The following is a 17,881-nucleotide window of genomic DNA, read 5'->3' on the forward strand; positions in this document are numbered from 1 at the left end:
AAAAGTAATCAGAACTCAGTTAAAGAATACTTTATTACTTTATTTGCTGTTACATATTTACATATTGATGGAAAAATATAAATCAGAGTTGTTTTTACTTAAAATAACAGTTTTCATGTTATTTATTTATTTTTAGCTGAAGTCTTCTTCCTCAGCCTCCCAACTGTTGGAATTATAGTCATGTGCCACCATGTACTGGCTTTCTTGTTAGCTTTTTTTTTTTTTTTTGGTCAGTCGTAGGGCTTGAACTCTGGGCCTGGGTGCTGTCCCTCAGCTCTTCAGCTCAAGGCTAGCACTCTACCACTTGAGCTACAGCGCCACTTCCGGTTTTCTGGTGGTTTATTGGAGATAGGAGTCTCACGGTCTCTCCTGCCTTAGCTGGCTTTGAACCTAGATCCTCAGATCTCAGCCTCCTGAGTAGCTAGGATTACAGGCTTGAGCCACCAGCACCCGGCTCCTCTTGTTAGCTTTTAAATAGCTCAGATCTATATAAATCCCATAAGATAATCACTACCATAGGTAAACTAAAACTACATTTGAGTTTGGTGCTGTAATCCTAGCTGCTCAGAGGGCTCATATCTGAGGCTAGTAGTTCAAAAAGCCTGCCAGGTGGGAAAATCTATGACACTCTTACCTCCAATTAATCACACACACACACACACACACACACACACACACACACACACACACACACACACAAGCTGGAAGTGGAGCTGTAGCTCAAATGATAGAGCACCAACCTTGAGTGACAAAGCTGATGGACAGCACCCAGGACCTGAGTTCAAGCCTAATAATGGCAACAACAACACACACCAGCATTCAAAAATAGAGACTGTCATATATTAGCTTCTCATTGTGATCTGTAGTTGTTATCCTAACAAAACAGATTTCTACAAACTATAAAATCTCCTTATCACTTAACTTCTCTGGAGGACAATTTTTAAAAATACATCATCCTAGTTGTAACACCTTTTAAGCTAAACTATTTCCAGAACTTGCCCTCCTCCCACCCACCCCCCCCCCACAAAAAAAAAAGAAGCTGAATTCTGGTTCTATCTGGTCACATTTAGCAACACTTTAGTATTAGGTAGTAACCAAACATGGCATTTTTAAAACTCTGGCTTCTTGACATGGTAACTTCTTTCTACAACTACTTAAGGATAATAAAAATATAACTTAAAAAACCTTAGGCTTATTTACTAGTTTTTTAAGGCTTTTACTGATGAGTGCAGTCATGACTATATTTTACTGACCACTCTATGACCAGTACAGTTTATGGGGATCGAGGTCAGACAGAAACCAACCCTTTCTTTTTTGATAGTACTTCCTAGCCCACCTGGCCACAGAGGCTATTAGATGAACACTTACTCCACCCAATCAGAGCGGGACTGATTCCCTGTAAGCTGGGATCCCATTTGTGTGGAGGGGTGGACAGCATGCCACACAATCAGCAGGTCCTGGATGTGGTGATTCACCTGACTCATTCTCACACAACATACACATCGAGGTAAGCTTTTGTTTTATAAATAAAGCATAGAGACGACCTTAATCTTCATTTAATGGCTAAGAGGCTCAGAAACCTCAAATATTTTTTTAAATGTATCAGAAAAAGAATGGGTGTTCAATTCCAAAGAAATAGTTGATGCAGAAATTCTCTGCATAGGATGACATAGGAAGTTTTGTGTTGTAGTCCTTGCTGACAGCGACCTCCTCAGTCCACTCTCAGGAGGCAAGTCTACGCATAGCCTGTGGAGGCAAAGAAGACAGTTAATTCTCCTTAGGTCTCCTTAGGTTCATATTAACTTTTTTTTCCCAGTCCTGTGACTTGAACTCAGGGCCTGACCTTTTTTGCTCAAGACTAGAGCTCTACCACTTTTGCTTCACTTGAGCTCCACTTCTGGCTTTTTGTTTTGAGATTTTTGTTTTTTGTTTGTTTGGTTTTGGTGGTTAGAGATAAGAATCACATGGGGGGGGGCTGGGAAGGTGGCTCAGTGGTAGAGTGCTTGCCTTGCATGCCTGAGGCCCTGGGTTCGATTCCTCAGCACCACATAAGCAAAAAGAAAAAAGCCGGAAGTGATGCTGTGGCTCAAGTGGTAGAGCGCTAGCCTTGAGCTGAAGAGCTGAGGGATAGCGCCCAGGCCCAGCATTCAGGCCCCATGACTGGACCCAAACACACACACACACACACACACACACACACACACACACACACAAAACTTAAAAAAAAATCACATAGGCTGGCGTCAAACAATGATCCTCAGATCTCAGCTTTCTGAGTAGCTCGGATTTTAGGCATGACACCAGATATACTTTTTACACATATGTCTTTACGCAGTTGGTTACTCAGTTGTACTCATCTTTAATATATATCGTCAGGGTAAAAATAAGGATTTAATTTTGATCTTTATTAGAATGTAATCAGATTTCTATACTAGTTATAATTACTATTCATTGAGCATCTACTAAATTCAACATACTGTACTTATTACTTCACATTATTTAATTTTCACAGTTCTATGGTATTTTTTTCTATTTCATATGCAGATAACAGAGTGAAGACAGGATAAGTTATTTGCCCTCAGCTATGGCCAGAAGTAGTAGAAAGATAACTTGGCCCCAAGTTTATCTGGGTTCAAAGCTCACCTTGAGACCACTGTGCTAAGCTAACTTATTGTCCATAGCAGCTCTGAATGTCCCCTTTTTGTGCCAATAAATACTCTGGATATAGCAGCTTCTAACATTCCAATTTAGATGATATTTGAATTTCAATTCAAATTAAGGTTGCTCTATATCCACAGAGTCATAATGACTGATGCTGAAAGACATCTTAGCTAAATTGTATCTTTCCAAGACCTTAAGCTAGTGGGCTAAGAAGCAGGGCCTATGATTTTGTCTTTCCTCTATAGTTCTCTGCTTGTCAGCCTTACTGCCTGGTTTGACTGCAGACGTTGTAATCTCTTCAGCCTATTTACTAGGACCAGGAAAAGTTGGAGAAGACATGCTTTTCAAATTTGCCTGTGGCAAACATTAGGTTGGGGAGTAAACCAGTTATGTAAATATAAATATAAATGGGGAGCCTAGATAAGCCATGAAAATACCCATCTTTAGTTGACCCCTGTTTAATAGAGGCCAAGATTTTGATGTAGCTGAAATCACAGCAAGTACATTTGGGAGATACCGTTATGAAAAGACCTCAGTGAAATCAAAGAGGTCATAGTTGCAATAGCCACACTGGCCCAACCATCTTTGGGGTTTTGTGTCTTCTTCTTAGCCAGTGTGATGCTGGCTAATGGTGTATGTGGAAGAGCAGAAGGAATTGGATCTATCACTCCCAGACAAGTCCAGTTAGTCAAATACTATAAATTCAGTTAAGTTTCCTAAGAGTAGTGTGATACCACAAGGGCATCTGAAACAGTCAGCCTTTAGTAGAAGGCATGTTGTTAATACTCTACTATCAGTCAGATGAAGAAAGGTCCTAAGGTTCCCATTCCTGATGTACGATTCCTGAAGCTTTTGGAATGCCTGAGTTAGACATTCACCTTTTCCTTATCCCATTGCCTTAGGTCTCTAGAACAAGAAACTATACATTGAGTTATCAAATCAGGGCCAATGTGTCATTGGCTGCCAGGTGCTGCTTTCTGTAAGCCCAAGACAAAAATTCCCTAAGTCCTTAATGCATTTGAGGGAGACTTCTTATTTTCTGTTTTTGCTTCCTAGGAAGACATCCTTTCAAGAGTTTTTGTATTTTCCCTGAATAGCCCTTAATCAGACACATTCACCATTTTATTAGTCCGTTTACTCAAGATTTAGTTCAGATTACTTCTTCAGAGAAAATAATGATCCTACCTCATCCTGGACATCAAGTGCTTCCTCTGTCAGCCCTGTTTCCATTAATTCAAGAGGATCCTTACAGTCTTGAATAAGTGTGATCTTGACAAAGAGAACACACAGCATTTGTTAGATATATAATAGCATCAATCCACCTGACACTCCACTGGAAATGATTTGACACTTTACGGGTGCTTCTCATTTATAATATATAGACTTTAGAATCCTCTTCTGAGGATTCTATTTCTCATTCTTTTTCCTTTCCCGTACCATTTTTCACATACAAGTGTGAACTGGTAGAGTTCTCCACTATCTAAACTCCTTTATAGCGACCTTCCCCAACCTCTGAAGTGTGTACCTCTTAAGAAGGCACCCCCCTCTGCCTAAATAATTGAGCAGTCAACAGTGCTTCGCCTTTGACAGCTAAGAGCACTTAGTACAGCATTGAGCATGCAGTGCTTGCACAGAAAAGGGCTTGTGCCTGAGGACAGTAAAAAGTTCCTACTTGAATTGGATGGAAATTAATTTTATTAATGCATTATTAATTAGAAGCCAATGTCTATAAACCAGGTTGGCTGTTTGAGAAAGTTCTCATTTTTTTCAGGTGCCAGTCCTTGAGCTTGAACTCACGGCGTGGGCATTGTCCTTGGGTAGGGCTAGTGCTCTACCACTTGAGCCACAGCTCTACTTCTGGCTATTTTTTGGTAGTTAATTGAAGAGTCTCACAGGCTTTCTTGCTCAGGCTGGCTTCAAATCAATATCCTCAGATCTCAGGCACCTGACTTACTAGGTGTGAGCTACCAGCACCTGAAAAAAGTTCTGATTTTTAAGGGTAGAATATTGTTAAATGTTCTACACAGAGAAGACCAACAACTATTTGGCCATATTTTACACACGAGGAAGACATTGCCAAACCAAGTCTGATGTATACCAATGACATTTTGAGGCTTTTTGTTTGTATTTTTTCATCTCACAAAGAATTTAGTTTTCTTTCTAGTGTGGAAATTATGTAAGGGATTAGGTTATCTATTTTCTTATTTTAGCACATAAAGAGAAATTAGGCATAACTGCAGTGATGGAATAGCACCCGAGCTAGTGGAATACAGAGATTGTGAGATGTTTGTATCACTACATCTCATTATCTTTAAAACACAGAGACTTGTTCTGAAAGAAACGGAAGTACTACAGGTGAGGTGGACCATCAATAAGCACTCTTCTACCATGCACAGGGCTTTGTGCTAGACATGTGGAAGTATGTAGTTTCTTATATCACAGACCACGAATGAATGAATGAATGAATGAATGAATGAGTGAATCCAAAAATATATAATGCAAGCATGCATTTATATTACAGCTAACATATTTAGGGTAAAAAAAAACCCCAATTACTCACATGCCTCCCTAATTACAAATACAGTTGAGTCTAACACAGTGGGTACACTCTTGGTTAATGGGTTTTGCAACATTCATGGTCTAAGCATTTATTTATTTATTTACCTATTTATTTTGTTGGTTGTGGGGCTTGAACTCAGGACCTGGGCACTGTCCCTGTGCTCCTTTGCTCAAGGCTCATGCTCTGCTGCATTGACCCATGGTAATTAATTGAGTAATTAATTGGAGTTAAGAATCTCACTGGAACTTTTCTACTGGGCTGGCCTGGAATTGCAGTCTTCAGATCTCAGCCTTCTAAGTAGCTAAGATTACAGATGTGAGCCACTGGCACACAGCTGCCTAAGGTTTTAGATTAGAATGGGTGTTCACCAAAAGCAAAATAAGTTTTAATGTTGAAAAAGAATGTTAAGCCAGGCACCAGTGGCTCATACCTATAATCCTAGCTACTTAGGAGGCTGAGATCTGAGGATCGTGGTTCAAAGCCAGCCAAGGCAGGAATATCAGTGAGACTCCTTATCTCCAATTAAACAAGAGAAAACCGAAAGTGGGGCTGTGGCGCAAGTGGTAGAGCACTAGCCTTGAGCTGAATTGCTCAGGGACAGCGCCCAGGCCCAGAGTTCAAGCCCCACAACCAACCAAAAAGAAAAAAGAAAAAAAATGTTATATGTTGGTTTTGTTTTACTCTTAACATGTTTTTTTTTTAAAGATATGATCCTGCCTTGTTTTATCTATGGTCTAGATATTTTAAATTAGAAAAAGGGTTGGGTGTTTTAAAGATGAGCAGTTTACATATTTTTTTAAAAAGTGAGTTTAGAATTTTTTTCTTTTCTACCACTCTTCTCCAAGAGCATTCAGAATGATGCCTCCACACAGAAGTGGAAAATACAGTTTCTAAGTTAATTTTCTTCAAACACCAGCTTCTAATCTATAATGAAGATCTACTTAACCTAATTTTAGAAAGATCAGAAAAAATTCATATATATAATGTCACTGAAAACATTATTATTGTTATTTTTGTACATATTTTGTTTTAGTTTCTCAGATTCACCAGAGTATTCTGTTCTAGATATTTGACTGGAGAATAGGATAAATAAGACCTATAGAAAATCAACCCTAGGTCACAAAATTAGCTTACTTTTTATCCAAAGATCACTTATGACCTGATGATATTTATTAAGATGTTTATTATTAAGATATTTATTATTCAAGGGTTTTTTTAGGTTGCCAAAACATATGCTTCATTTCCATACACAAATCACAGAAGAATCTAAGATTCATTGCTCTCTTCTAAAAAGACAATATGGCCTTTAAAAAAAAATTATTGGTAAACCCACACATGCTGATGCGTTTTCCTGGAATTGTCTTGCTGAGTCCCTATATTTTCCCCACATAGTAAGTGGTTTTACTCTCACTTTGCTGATGACAAACTCTGAGAAGTTTTGCAGAAATCCAACAGCCTAGGTTTCATATTAGAATTGTATAACTTTTGCCATTTAGAAATTATTTACCGTATCTAGAAGTGAATCTTGACCCTCCTGGGATTTCACCTGGTTCTGTAGATAGAGTATAGCATCATGAACCGTCAAAAAGAACGAATCCTTTCTAATGTTATCATCAAAGAAACCACATTGCTCCATCTTTTCTATCACATGATCTGCAAAAGAAAGAAAGAAGGGGGGCTAGGAAGGTGGTTCAGTGGTAGAACGCTTGCCTTGCATGCCTGAGGCCCTGGGTTCGATTCCTCAGCACCACATAAGCAAAAAGAAAAAAGCTGGAAGTGGTGCTGTGGCTCAAGTGGTAGAGCGCTAGCCTTGAGCTGAAGAGCTGAGGGACAGCGCCCAGGCCCAGAGTTCAGGCCCCATGACCGGACCCCCCCCCCAAAAAAAAAAAGAGAGAAGGGAAAGGTATTTCTCTAACATCAAGCAATATGAAGTTTTTGTAGTTCCTTCTTTTGATTCTTTTTCTCATTTCTAAGATGTGACCCTCCTCTAAACTACCTGGGTTTCTTTTCCAGTAGCATATGGAATGGTTTTCCCATGATGGCTTGTAGATGGCCTTGCTGCCCTACCATGGGCATGAGACCAAGCCAGTGTACAGGTTCCCCAGCCCCTGGGAGCCTGGCTGCTAATGGTCATAGCTGTGCTCTTCTCTGAAGAATTTTCTTTGACCTGTGGAAGTTACATGGCCTGAAGAGGCTGTGAAGCTCCCCACGCCCCCACTCCTGATGTCCCTCCTGTGGCCATTGACAGACCATAGTGGGAACCAAGGTGGGATTCCTTGTGGTGTTCTTCCTGCTGTAGAGTTCTGTGTGCAATCAGGAATGGAAGGCTAGACCTCTGAAACCTTGCATTCAATCAAGTTCTTCTGTTATTTTCTGCTCTTCTCCTTCAGTCACTTGTGATCTGCTTCTAGGGAATTTAGCCTGAGCACCAGCACTTTCCTCTACACATAGAGAATTTTTTCTATTCCAATCATTGAATTCATCGCCAGCTTTGTTCTCTCTACCACAATCCCCTCTTCCCCAATGATCCTGCACCACTAGAGAGACATTACCAGCTCTGTGACACAAATTGAAAGGTAAATTCGTTTTGATTTCAAAAATTCTCTCAGTGCAAGGCACAATGGCTGATGTCTGTAATCCCAGCTGCTTGGGAAGCAGTAATTGGGAAGATTGTGGTTTAACCCCAGCCTTTGCAAAAAAAAAAAAAAAAAAAAAGTTAGTGAGGCTCCATCTCAATAAACAAACTGGGCGTGATGGTTCATGATTGTACTCCCAGCTACATGAAAGACCTAAGTTGGAGGATTGAGGTGTGAAGTTCGTCAGGCAAAAAAACATGAACTCCTAGGTGAAAAATAACTAAAAAAGAGTTAGGGGTGTAGCTCAAGTAGTAGAGGACTTGCCTAGCAAGAACATACCCCAATATTACAAAAAACAATTCCTCAGGAATCAGTCTACTCAGTAGAGAGTCCTTTGTGGTGATAAAAAAAATTGAAAATAGTGAGTGATAATTATACCAGATTGTGAATGTGATTCATGTTACTGTATTAGATACACTTAAAAGTGGCTAAACTGGTAACTTTACTTATGTATTCTTTTTTTGTGTGTACTGGTCCCTGGTCTGAGCCTGGATACTGTCTTTGAGCTTTTGTGCTGAAGGCTAGTGCTGTACCATTTGAGCCACAGCTCTACTTCTGGCGCTTTTTTTTTTTTTTGGTGGTTAATTGGAAATAAGAGTTTCATAGGCTTTACTGCCTGGTCTGACTTCAAAGTGAGATCCTGAGATCTCAGCATCCTGCGTAGTTAGGATTACATGTGTGAGTCACCATTGTTTACTATAATACATAATAGTTTTTTAAGGACTTCAGATATCATGTACCCAACATTCCAACTCAGAGCAGAGGGTCAGAGGAAAGTCTTATAGATAGACAGGTACACACATGCATTTACCTTGAAGCAATGCAAAATACACGTTCACATCAATTCTTTGAAATTCTTTGACAATCTAAAAATTAACAAAGGAGAATTAGTAACAAGGAATATCTTTATCTGCCCAAAATTCAGTTGTATTCCATTGCTTGCTCAGAAGGAATATCAACACTTCCATGGTGAACCACAACTTTGAGGAAAGTGTGTTATTGGGAAAAACCAAAGGTTTGCAACCCATATTGATGGTGTATGTAAAAATGAAAAGATTATCTCAAGAGAAGGCAGCCAAACATAGCACCTCATGCTTGTACTACCAGCACTCAGAGAGAAAAAGACTGAGAGTTTGAGGTCAACTGGAGCTACATATTTAAACCCCAGCAGAGAGAGGAGAAGGGGGTAGAGAGAATGAGAGAACAAAAGAGAGAGAAAGAAAGAGAGAGAGCTCTAATGTTCAATAGCTATGCTAAATCTTTGTGGAAGGAAAAAAAAGAGTACAGAGCTTTTAAACAGTCCCCAGTTATTGGAATAAAAAGCATAACTTTATGTCTGAATGGATATTTAAAATGTAATAACTGTCCTAAACATCAAGGAAGATTTTTATTATTAATATATTGACAGCAGTATTCTGATTATACCTGTGTGCTATAGTTTTACAAGATGCAATTATTGGGAGACACTGAGAAAAGGGTGCATAGGATTTCCCTAATATTCCTCACAACTCTGTGTGCATCTACAATGATCATTGAAAGTTTAATTTTAAAAAGTCAAGACACTAGACCTATGGACAGTACTAGTCATTGTAATAGTTGCAAGCATCTATGTAAGTGTGGGAAATACTCTGGCATTAAATATGTTGAAATTCTCTCCCAGAAGTAATTCATTAAACACTGACCAATAAACAATACACAGCAGATTTGAGCAAAGCCTGGAGTGAAATGAACAAAGAAGACTGTGTTCTTGAGTGAGTGAATACCAAGACCTTCTGAGAGAATGGAAGCTTTCAGCATGCTCTCACACTATTCCCAGTGCAAGTACTTCCCCTACCCTAACCTACTTGCCACCCACACCTCAGTGTCATTTTCTACCCTTGCAGAAATAACCAAAGAGCCCCCAGCACACTAAATCATAGTTAGGAGTCCATTTCAAATTATTACATCGGATTGTCCATGCCTTAGCTGACTTACCTTTCTGCCAGGTTCTGACTATGTACCTGAAGCTTTACCTAAATTTGACATTTGCAGCAACACCCTATTTTAGGTCTACATGGAAGCACCTACTAAAGTTGTTATTTGTAAGATTATTTAATGTTTGCCTTTCTTTTTAGACTGCTTGGTCCCAAGAGGTAAGAACTATGGCTATTCCTTTAGGGGTATCTTGTGCCTGGCAAAGGCACTGGAGAACTTGTACCTGCTGACCTGCCTTCTGATGTCATCAATGTTTCCATCCTGCATGCCCTCAACTCTTACCCTGACTTCTAGATGCCCAACCTGTTTCCTGCTCTATCTAACCTCTTCATAACACTCAGCTTTTCTAGGACAACCGAGTTCCTGGTGGTGTCTTCTATTGTTTCATATACCAGATAGGATACAATACACAATACACACATGCTTTTACCCATTTCCCTTCTTTACACATTCCATTTACATTCTCAGAAAAAATAAAACATAGTATCAATAGTTGCTAAGGGATGTCTATATGTCAGATACTCTTGTAAACTTAAACTTAGCAGCTTCTTTAATCTCTGTGGAGTAGATCACCCCTCTATTGCAAATGAAGAAACTGAGGCAAGATTACACAGTGTGATCTCATTGCCAGAAAGTGGAGCCAGAGTTTATATCACATAGTCTTACTCCAAAGCTTACTATGTAGTACACTCTACTGCATAGCATTCACCAATACCCGTGCACTGGCCCTTTTGCAAATGAGTGCCTCATATCATTTTACTGCTGCCAAAACTCCAACTTTGTAGTCCAAACAAAAAAAAACTCAGGACCTTACCATTCTCAATGACTTCACTCCAACCACATCCAGGAAAGATATACCTCCGCAGTCAAGCACAAGGCTATGGATGGGTACTTTGGGGACATTCACTTTCACTGGGAGCTCAGAGTTCCAGTCCACTTGGATCTCAATTTCCTTGGTAGGGATTTCAAGTTCTTCTGGATCTTCAATGTCTTCGTCAGGCTCGAAAGCATTGTTTGTTGACCCAACATCACTTATGATGCCATTCTAAACAAAGAAGACACTGCCAGCTCTCAGTGCCAATGATTCAAAGTGTCATTCAATCATTCTGTTCAAACTGTTTAAAAGTCCTACTTGTGCTTTTTTTTTTTTTTTTTTGCTAAGCAAATATGTCACGGGGATGAACTTTTAAAGAACGAGTTTTACCTCAGTCCAAACTTTGATGTTCTCTAGGAAGAAAAACGGAAGAACAGAGAGCCAAGAAATTCAGTTTCTAGATGGTTGTAGAACTTTGCCATGAGATATACTGGCAGGAGAATCTGAGCAAAAGTTAATACCTCTAAAAGTTTATGAACTTACTGCCTTCTGTTTTAGTTTCCTGGCACTGAATTTGTACTTATTGTGTTCCCTTCAGTAAAAATAAGATTTTTAAAAATAATGCAGATGCTAGTCATACAGAAAAAAATCACCCCCTGTTTCCAGGTAGCTCTGCTGATTCCATCCATTCCCTCTTGCCTACAAGAATAGCTCAGCTGCTCTCTGATGAACATATGTCATCTTCCTGTACACATCTGGATAGTAAAGGGGACAGGTTTAATTTTAGACCATCAAACTGCTTTCATTTGAGAAAGGAAAATAAAGAGGAAAGGAAGATATCAACTCACCTTTGTGGCCCTTAATTGTCCTTTTTTGATGAGTTTCTGTATTCTCCTCAAAGCTTTCAGCCTCTTATTATATACTCTAATGGCATCAAATCCAACCTTTAAAAATAAATGTCAAGTTACTTTAAATGTCTGATTCCTAATGTTCACTAATGGCCACTGTTCACTGAATAGTTATTTCCCAAAGATCCTGTTTCTTAAGACAGCCTGCCATGAGAGAAATTGTGAGCTCTGATAATAGATCAAGAAGACTGTAACAAATTAAAGGCTCCAACACAGAAAAATGGAACCCTTTCTACCTTAATCTGTGTTTTCCAAATTTCCCTAGCTTCTCAAAAGCTATTGTAAAATCTATGAACATTTGTCCTGGGACTAATAAGAAAACATGGATTCAGAGGCAAACTCCAAGTCTCCAGGGTAGCCGAGCCCTGACCACATTCCATGTCTATATCTCCACAGAGCAGACACCCCTTCCCTCAGAAGAGAACTGTGCCCCCACTTCTATCCCTTCAGCTAGCTCACAAGCACCTGACCTGTTCCCTTTCCTTACATCCTGTTTGTCCGCTAATGTGGATTTCTCTCTCTCTCTCCTGTGAATTCAAGGAAACCCCTTCGCACAACTAATATGAAAATAAAAAACTGATTTAAAATAAACTAAGCTCAATTTATGTTAGCAAAATTTCATGAACAAAACTTGTTTTCCTTTTGCAAATAAAAGTACTTGCAGAACAGCCCCTTACCGTGCTGTGCAATTAATTGTAGCTCCAATGCCTGGCTTACCAAAGGCCCCAGGTTCTCTTATCTGCCCCTGCTGGTGACCTGTAGTCACTACATTCTTCCCTCCACATGCTTCTGGAAGACCAGCCAACCCAAAGCAGCCTCCTGTCCACCCTTGGCAGGTAAGTTCACTTGGCCCTAGCTCCAACCCTCTCCCTACTGCTCACTTTCTTGGCCCATCCACCATAGAAATGCTCAACACATTTGGTCCATCCAACATTTTTGGAACTGAAATTCATCGCTAGCATTTTTAACTGGCAGTTATTGCTACTTGGATCTTCCCATGTGGGTTAAATTCCCAGTCTACGGTCTCTCTTTTTCAATCCCTAATTATCTGAAGGCAGAGATGTTAGCAGATGTTAGCAGGAAGATGAGGATAGATCTTATTCCCACTTGAAGTCCAACAAGTAGATGAATGAAACTTCAAAAGATAGAAACTAAATTTCTTGGGATAAAATACTTACTGTAGATTTGACACATTTTTTGAAGCCGTCCACATTGCCATAAAAAATTGGGCTGGAAAACCTAAGAATCTTTACTCCTTCTGGTTCTACAATCTAACATGAAGAAAAAAAAAGGTTTGACAATTTCAGGTCTCAAATATTCGATTAAATTTCTCGCTGTTCTGCAAGGAGTCAGGTCACAGCTGCAGAGCATCTGGGCAGCACAGCTTTCTTTTTTTATTCCCCATTAAATTTTTTTGTTTTGTTTTGTGTGTTTTTTTGAAATAAGTTTTTTATTGTGAAAATACTGTACAGAGGGGTTACAATCACATAAGCAAGGTAATGAGTACATTTCTTATCAAGCATTGTTGCCTCCTCCTTTGTTTTTCCCCTACCATCCCTTCCCTCCCACCTCCACCTACATTTCCCCCCTCCCTCCTTTAGAATAGGGACTTCATCCCAGGCCTAAGGCAGGGGGCCGCCAACCCTCAGTTTTCCACAGTTCCATAGAAGGTCTTGCTAGGGAGCCTTAGAAAGCAATTATTCAACTTTCTGATTTCCAAAAAAGTGAGGATCAATAATGGTGCCATGATTTATAATTTGTCCCCAGTTCACACTATGGACTCTGTTGATTTTGCTGAAGAGTAGAGGAGAAACAATTCAAGGGGACCAAAAAGGATTTTAGGACCTAAAATTTTATGACACTTGCTTGTGTGGTTATTATCAAGATAAGGCCTCAACTTTATGCTTGGGATGTTCTGGGTTGCAGTCCTTCTATTTGTGGTCCCCTGTACCCCTAGGGATGATAGGTGTGCACCCCCTGTACCAAGCCTTTGTGCTTTCCCTGTAGCTGGAATAACAGGCACATGCTGCCATAGTTAGCCATTGGTTGAGATGGAGTCTTGCAAACTTCTATGCCCTACAGCCTTGGAACCACAATTCCCCATCTCTGCAACCTCTGTAGCTAGGATTGTAGGTTTGAGCCACCACACCTAGCCATTCTGAGCTCTTGATAGTACTTAGATCAACATAACAGAAAGATTGTGGGAATTAAATTTGAGGAGCAGCTCCTGAAATTCCAAGCTCAGAGTCCAGTATTTTTTTAATTAAAATCAAACTACAGTTCCCTAAGGTTCACCTAGAAATATACTTATTTATATTTATTTTTATTTTATTATATGTGGTACTTATGCCCATTTAAAAATGTGTATTTTTTTTTGTTAAATTTGAATTTTCTTTTTCTCTTTTTTTTTGGGGGGGGGGTTCAGTCGTGGGGCCTGAACTCTGGGCCTGGGCGCTGTCCCTCAGCTCTTCAGCTCAAGGCTAGTGCTCTACCACTTGAGCCACAGGGCCACTTCCGGCTTTTTTCTTTTTGCTTATGTGGTGCTGAGGAATCAAACCCAGGGCCTCAGGCATGCAAGGCAAGCGCTCTACCACTGAGAAACCTTCCCAGCCCTAAATTTGAATTTTCTTAATTTACCTCCTTTGCTTTCATCTTTATTTCCCCTCAGAGTCACTAATCAATTTTACTTGTGACCAATGAACATAAGCCCATCAGTGGGATAGTAAATTTCTTTGTTTCTTGTTTCCAATTTTCTTCATTATATATTATTTCTCTCAATTCAAAAAATAAGGTAAACATCACATAAGGCTTTGGTGACAGAAAACTTGAAAATCTCTTGTTAGAACTGAGTGAAGAAAATCTTTCGGTTATTCCGGCAATTCATAGAAGTTAAGGATTCCCAAGCAGAGAAATAAGATTTTGATTGAATATCTGGAAATAATCGAATTGCCAATTGTTTTTAAATCCCCCTTCTAATGACTTTATATAAAAATGCATTTAACTAGCATGGATAAAAGTCATACAATCCATTTATAATTGTCCTTTTTGCATCAAAAGTTCTCATGACACTCCCATGACTCATGGACTCTCCCAACAGAAGTCTTGCCTATTTTCTCCCTAAGAGGCTAAGAGAAAAATCCATGACCCTCCAATTCTAGTCTAGCAAGCCCTCATCTCGTCCAGCAGATGTCTGACAAACGCACTTACATTTTTGTAAATCTTGGTACTTTTGTAGATGTCTGTGCTAGGGATGCTGCCAAGGCTATTCCATGAAGGACTGAAAGAAGAAAAATTTAATATCAGGATTCTTTTGGGGGAACAACCACTTTTAGGACTAAAATATAAAAAAAAAAGAATAGCAGCTACTAAAGAGCCCATCATTCTGGTGTTTGGACTCTGTCTTATTGCAGATGACATTTTCCTGTATCTAACTCCAAAATGAACAGCTGATGTTTGTGCAGAACTGGAGGAGCAGGAGGAACTAACTGTGACTCTCTTTTGATGGCTGAAAGAAATAATGAGCATCATACTTTCACGTGCATAGCAATTTGTAGGATAAGCAAAGAGCTTTCTCACATGTTAAATCTTATCAAAGCCCTACCATAACCCTGTTTTTATTAGTGAGTAAACTGAGGTTTAGCCCAGTAAGAAAGCTGAGTGTGGACATTACAGCCTGTCTTTAACCTACAAGTCTTTGGTGCCTGGCATTTATTTGTGACTTATGGCAACTTCCTGATGAAGTTCGGAGAGTCTGAGAGTGATCAAATTAGCCTCTTTTTATAGAAATAGCAGCCTGGGAGGACCAGAAATAAGCCCTTCCTGTCAACCAGACTGTTGATTTCCTGTTCCTGATGCAATCAGATAAATTCCATGTTTCTTCAAGTGTGACTAGGGACATATGCTAAATGTAGCTCCTAAAGAAAGACTATCTGTTTGGGGTCCTTTGAGTATTGTGCTCTCTGGATCAGCATTATAATTACTGGAAATTAAATACTGTGGAGGATATTGATTTTTGTTGGCTAAAAGCCTGGTTACCAAACCAAGAGCTAAAATGTGCCACCAAGTTTTCCTTGGCTTGCTGCATTGTGCTGATTTTTCATTTAAAGTCCATAAGCTCATCTTTCTCTCCCAAGAAAGAGATGAATACATTCCCATAGATGGCATAAGGCAGTACTCTCCGGCAGGAAATTGGGTTATGGGTTTATACCAACCTGCCAATAGCTAAGAGGCTTTTCTGCAGCTTCTTCTGGCATCTTGTCTTACTTTCAAATAAACTTTGCCTCAACTCCCACTTTTCACGCCTCATAAGTATCTGTGAAGGGGTCTGAGGGGTCTGTGACTTTCCCTTTCAACCTGTTTGACTCCTATAAGAAAGCACTCCATTTCTTTTACTATCTGCTTGTGTCCTTTCCTTCAACTATTTGTCAAATTGCGACAACCAATCCAACCCACATCTTTGGCTATTACTAGACAGTAATTATCCTTCCTTCTCAACCAGGTTCACGTAAGTAAGCATAGAGACAAAGGCATATCGGCACTTCTCCTAAATCAGTTTCTGAGTTATTTCTCTAACAGAAAACCGGGCACTTTGGAAGCTCATGAGCACTTTCTGAACCCTGGGCACCTGATGTGCTGAGGCAGAAAGCCACAACTCTTTTAAGTAGCCACCACCATGCTAGAGTAGGGAGGGAATGCAAGGAGAGCTAGCTGGTGAATGGGAGAAGTATGAAGACATCTCTATTGATGGTTTTCCAGGCTTCTCCTTCCTTTATGCCTCATGAACAGGTATAGAGGAGGGTCTACAAAGACAAGAGAAGAACTGAGGAGGGAGAGAGCCTCAGGGGGGACATATGATCAAAGCCTGTCAGAGTCAAACAAACCTAACTCTTCCAGAAATTTGCTTCTAGGCTCCCTTTATTTAGCCCACATCTTTGCTGCTCCTACTCTGCACAGAAACTAATGACATTTACCTCACAAAATTGGGTGAGTTATTGAATTATGCCCTATTTGGCAGATTTGAATGAATTTTGGTTATAATCAGCTCTTTGAGAGTTCTGTTCTGGGTTGCAAAATTAATAGGTTACTAGCTCCAAACGAGGTAAACAAGCTCCAATATCTTTAGCAGTTGTCCTAAACCTTAGACCCAGGGCCTCATATACTTCATCTTTATGTAAAGAATAAGCCACAAAGCAAACTCAGTCTTTGTCCAAACCACATATCATTTATCCTTAACACGACTAAGGAGAACACAGCAGTGGAGCATGCAGCTAAGTGCATGGATTTTGGAGAGAGCTCTATCTGGGTTCAAATCTCAGCTCTCTCAATTAGTAACTGTGTGAGCTTAGGAAAAGTCCTACTAGGCATTTCTGATTTTAAATTTTCTTACCTATAGAATAGATGACTCAAACCTATTTTTAGGAATTTGTGATGATTAAATTTGATAATGTTTGTAAAGAATCATGTGTTTAACTCATAAAACCACGCAATATATTAGTGACTATCATGAAAGGATGTAGGTTCACTATATCAAAACAGCATAGAAAGGTGGGGGTATGTTGTCCTATCATAGGAAATCTGGGATTTATAGTACTCACAATTGAACTCTCAGGACCACAGTCAATAGTCCAAATATAAGACCAGCTAGCAAACCCAGGTCCAGCCCCAGAATGATGGACATTACACATGTAAATACCCAGATAACCTAGGGGAGAAATGGAAACAAAAGAATTATGTCAGACACCATCAAGTGATGACTAGCTATAAACGTAATATTGATGATCCACAAGTTATAGCTTTTTAAAAATACTCTGATTTCATTTTACCTTTAGGTTAAAGTTAGAATTGGCCTTCCCAATGAAGACCAACTGACCCATTGTATTTAAGGGAATTAATACTTAAAAAATGAACAGTGAGAGGCTGGGAAGGTGGCTCAGTGGTAGAGTGCTTGCCTTGCATGCATGAGGCTCTGGGTTTGATTCCTCAGCACCACATAAGCAAAAAGAAAAAAAGCCGGAAGTGGCACTGTGGCTCAAGTGGTAGAGCACTAACTTTTTTTTTTTTTTTTTTTTTTTTTGTCGGTCATGGGGCTTGAACTCCGGGCCTGGGCGCTGTCCCTCAGCTCTTCAGCTCAAGGCGAGCGCTCTACCACTTGAGCTACAGCGCCACTTCCGGTTTTCTGGTGGTTTATTGGAGATAGGAGTCTCACGGTCTCTCCTGCCCGGGCTGGCTTTGAACCGCGATCCTCAGATCTCAGCCTCCTGAGTAGCTAGGATTACAGGCGTGAGCCACCAGCGCCCGGCGGTAGAGCACTAACTTTGAGCTGAAGAGC

The 17,881-nt window shown here is 39.9% G+C and overlaps 1 protein-coding gene across 1 annotated transcript in view; it reads right to left on the reverse strand.

The window, feature by feature from the left end:
• Window positions 1-1,538: 1,538 nt before the first annotated feature.
• Slc26a4 (solute carrier family 26 member 4) overlaps window positions 1,539-17,881 on the reverse strand; it is a 52,059-nt gene continuing 35,716 nt past the window's right edge. Inside the window, exons 12-20 of the mRNA XM_069996233.1 lie at window positions 17,148-17,254; window positions 14,761-14,830; window positions 12,732-12,824; window positions 11,494-11,589; window positions 10,646-10,876; window positions 8,669-8,723; window positions 6,729-6,874; window positions 3,847-3,930; window positions 1,539-1,746 (exon numbers count right to left, since the gene is read on the reverse strand). Of these exons, the coding sequence (XP_069852334.1) occupies window positions 1,723-1,746; window positions 3,847-3,930; window positions 6,729-6,874; window positions 8,669-8,723; window positions 10,646-10,876; window positions 11,494-11,589; window positions 12,732-12,824; window positions 14,761-14,830; window positions 17,148-17,254 (906 nt within the window). The 3' untranslated portion in view covers window positions 1,539-1,722. The remainder of the gene's footprint in view (window positions 1,747-3,846; window positions 3,931-6,728; window positions 6,875-8,668; window positions 8,724-10,645; window positions 10,877-11,493; window positions 11,590-12,731; window positions 12,825-14,760; window positions 14,831-17,147; window positions 17,255-17,881) is intronic.

Source organism: Dipodomys merriami, unplaced genomic scaffold, assembly GCF_024711535.1.
Source record: "Dipodomys merriami isolate MVZ:Mamm:240054 unplaced genomic scaffold, mDipMer1.0.p SCAF_5, whole genome shotgun sequence".
In the NCBI taxonomy this organism is placed as follows: Eukaryota; Metazoa; Chordata; class Mammalia; order Rodentia; family Heteromyidae; genus Dipodomys; species Dipodomys merriami.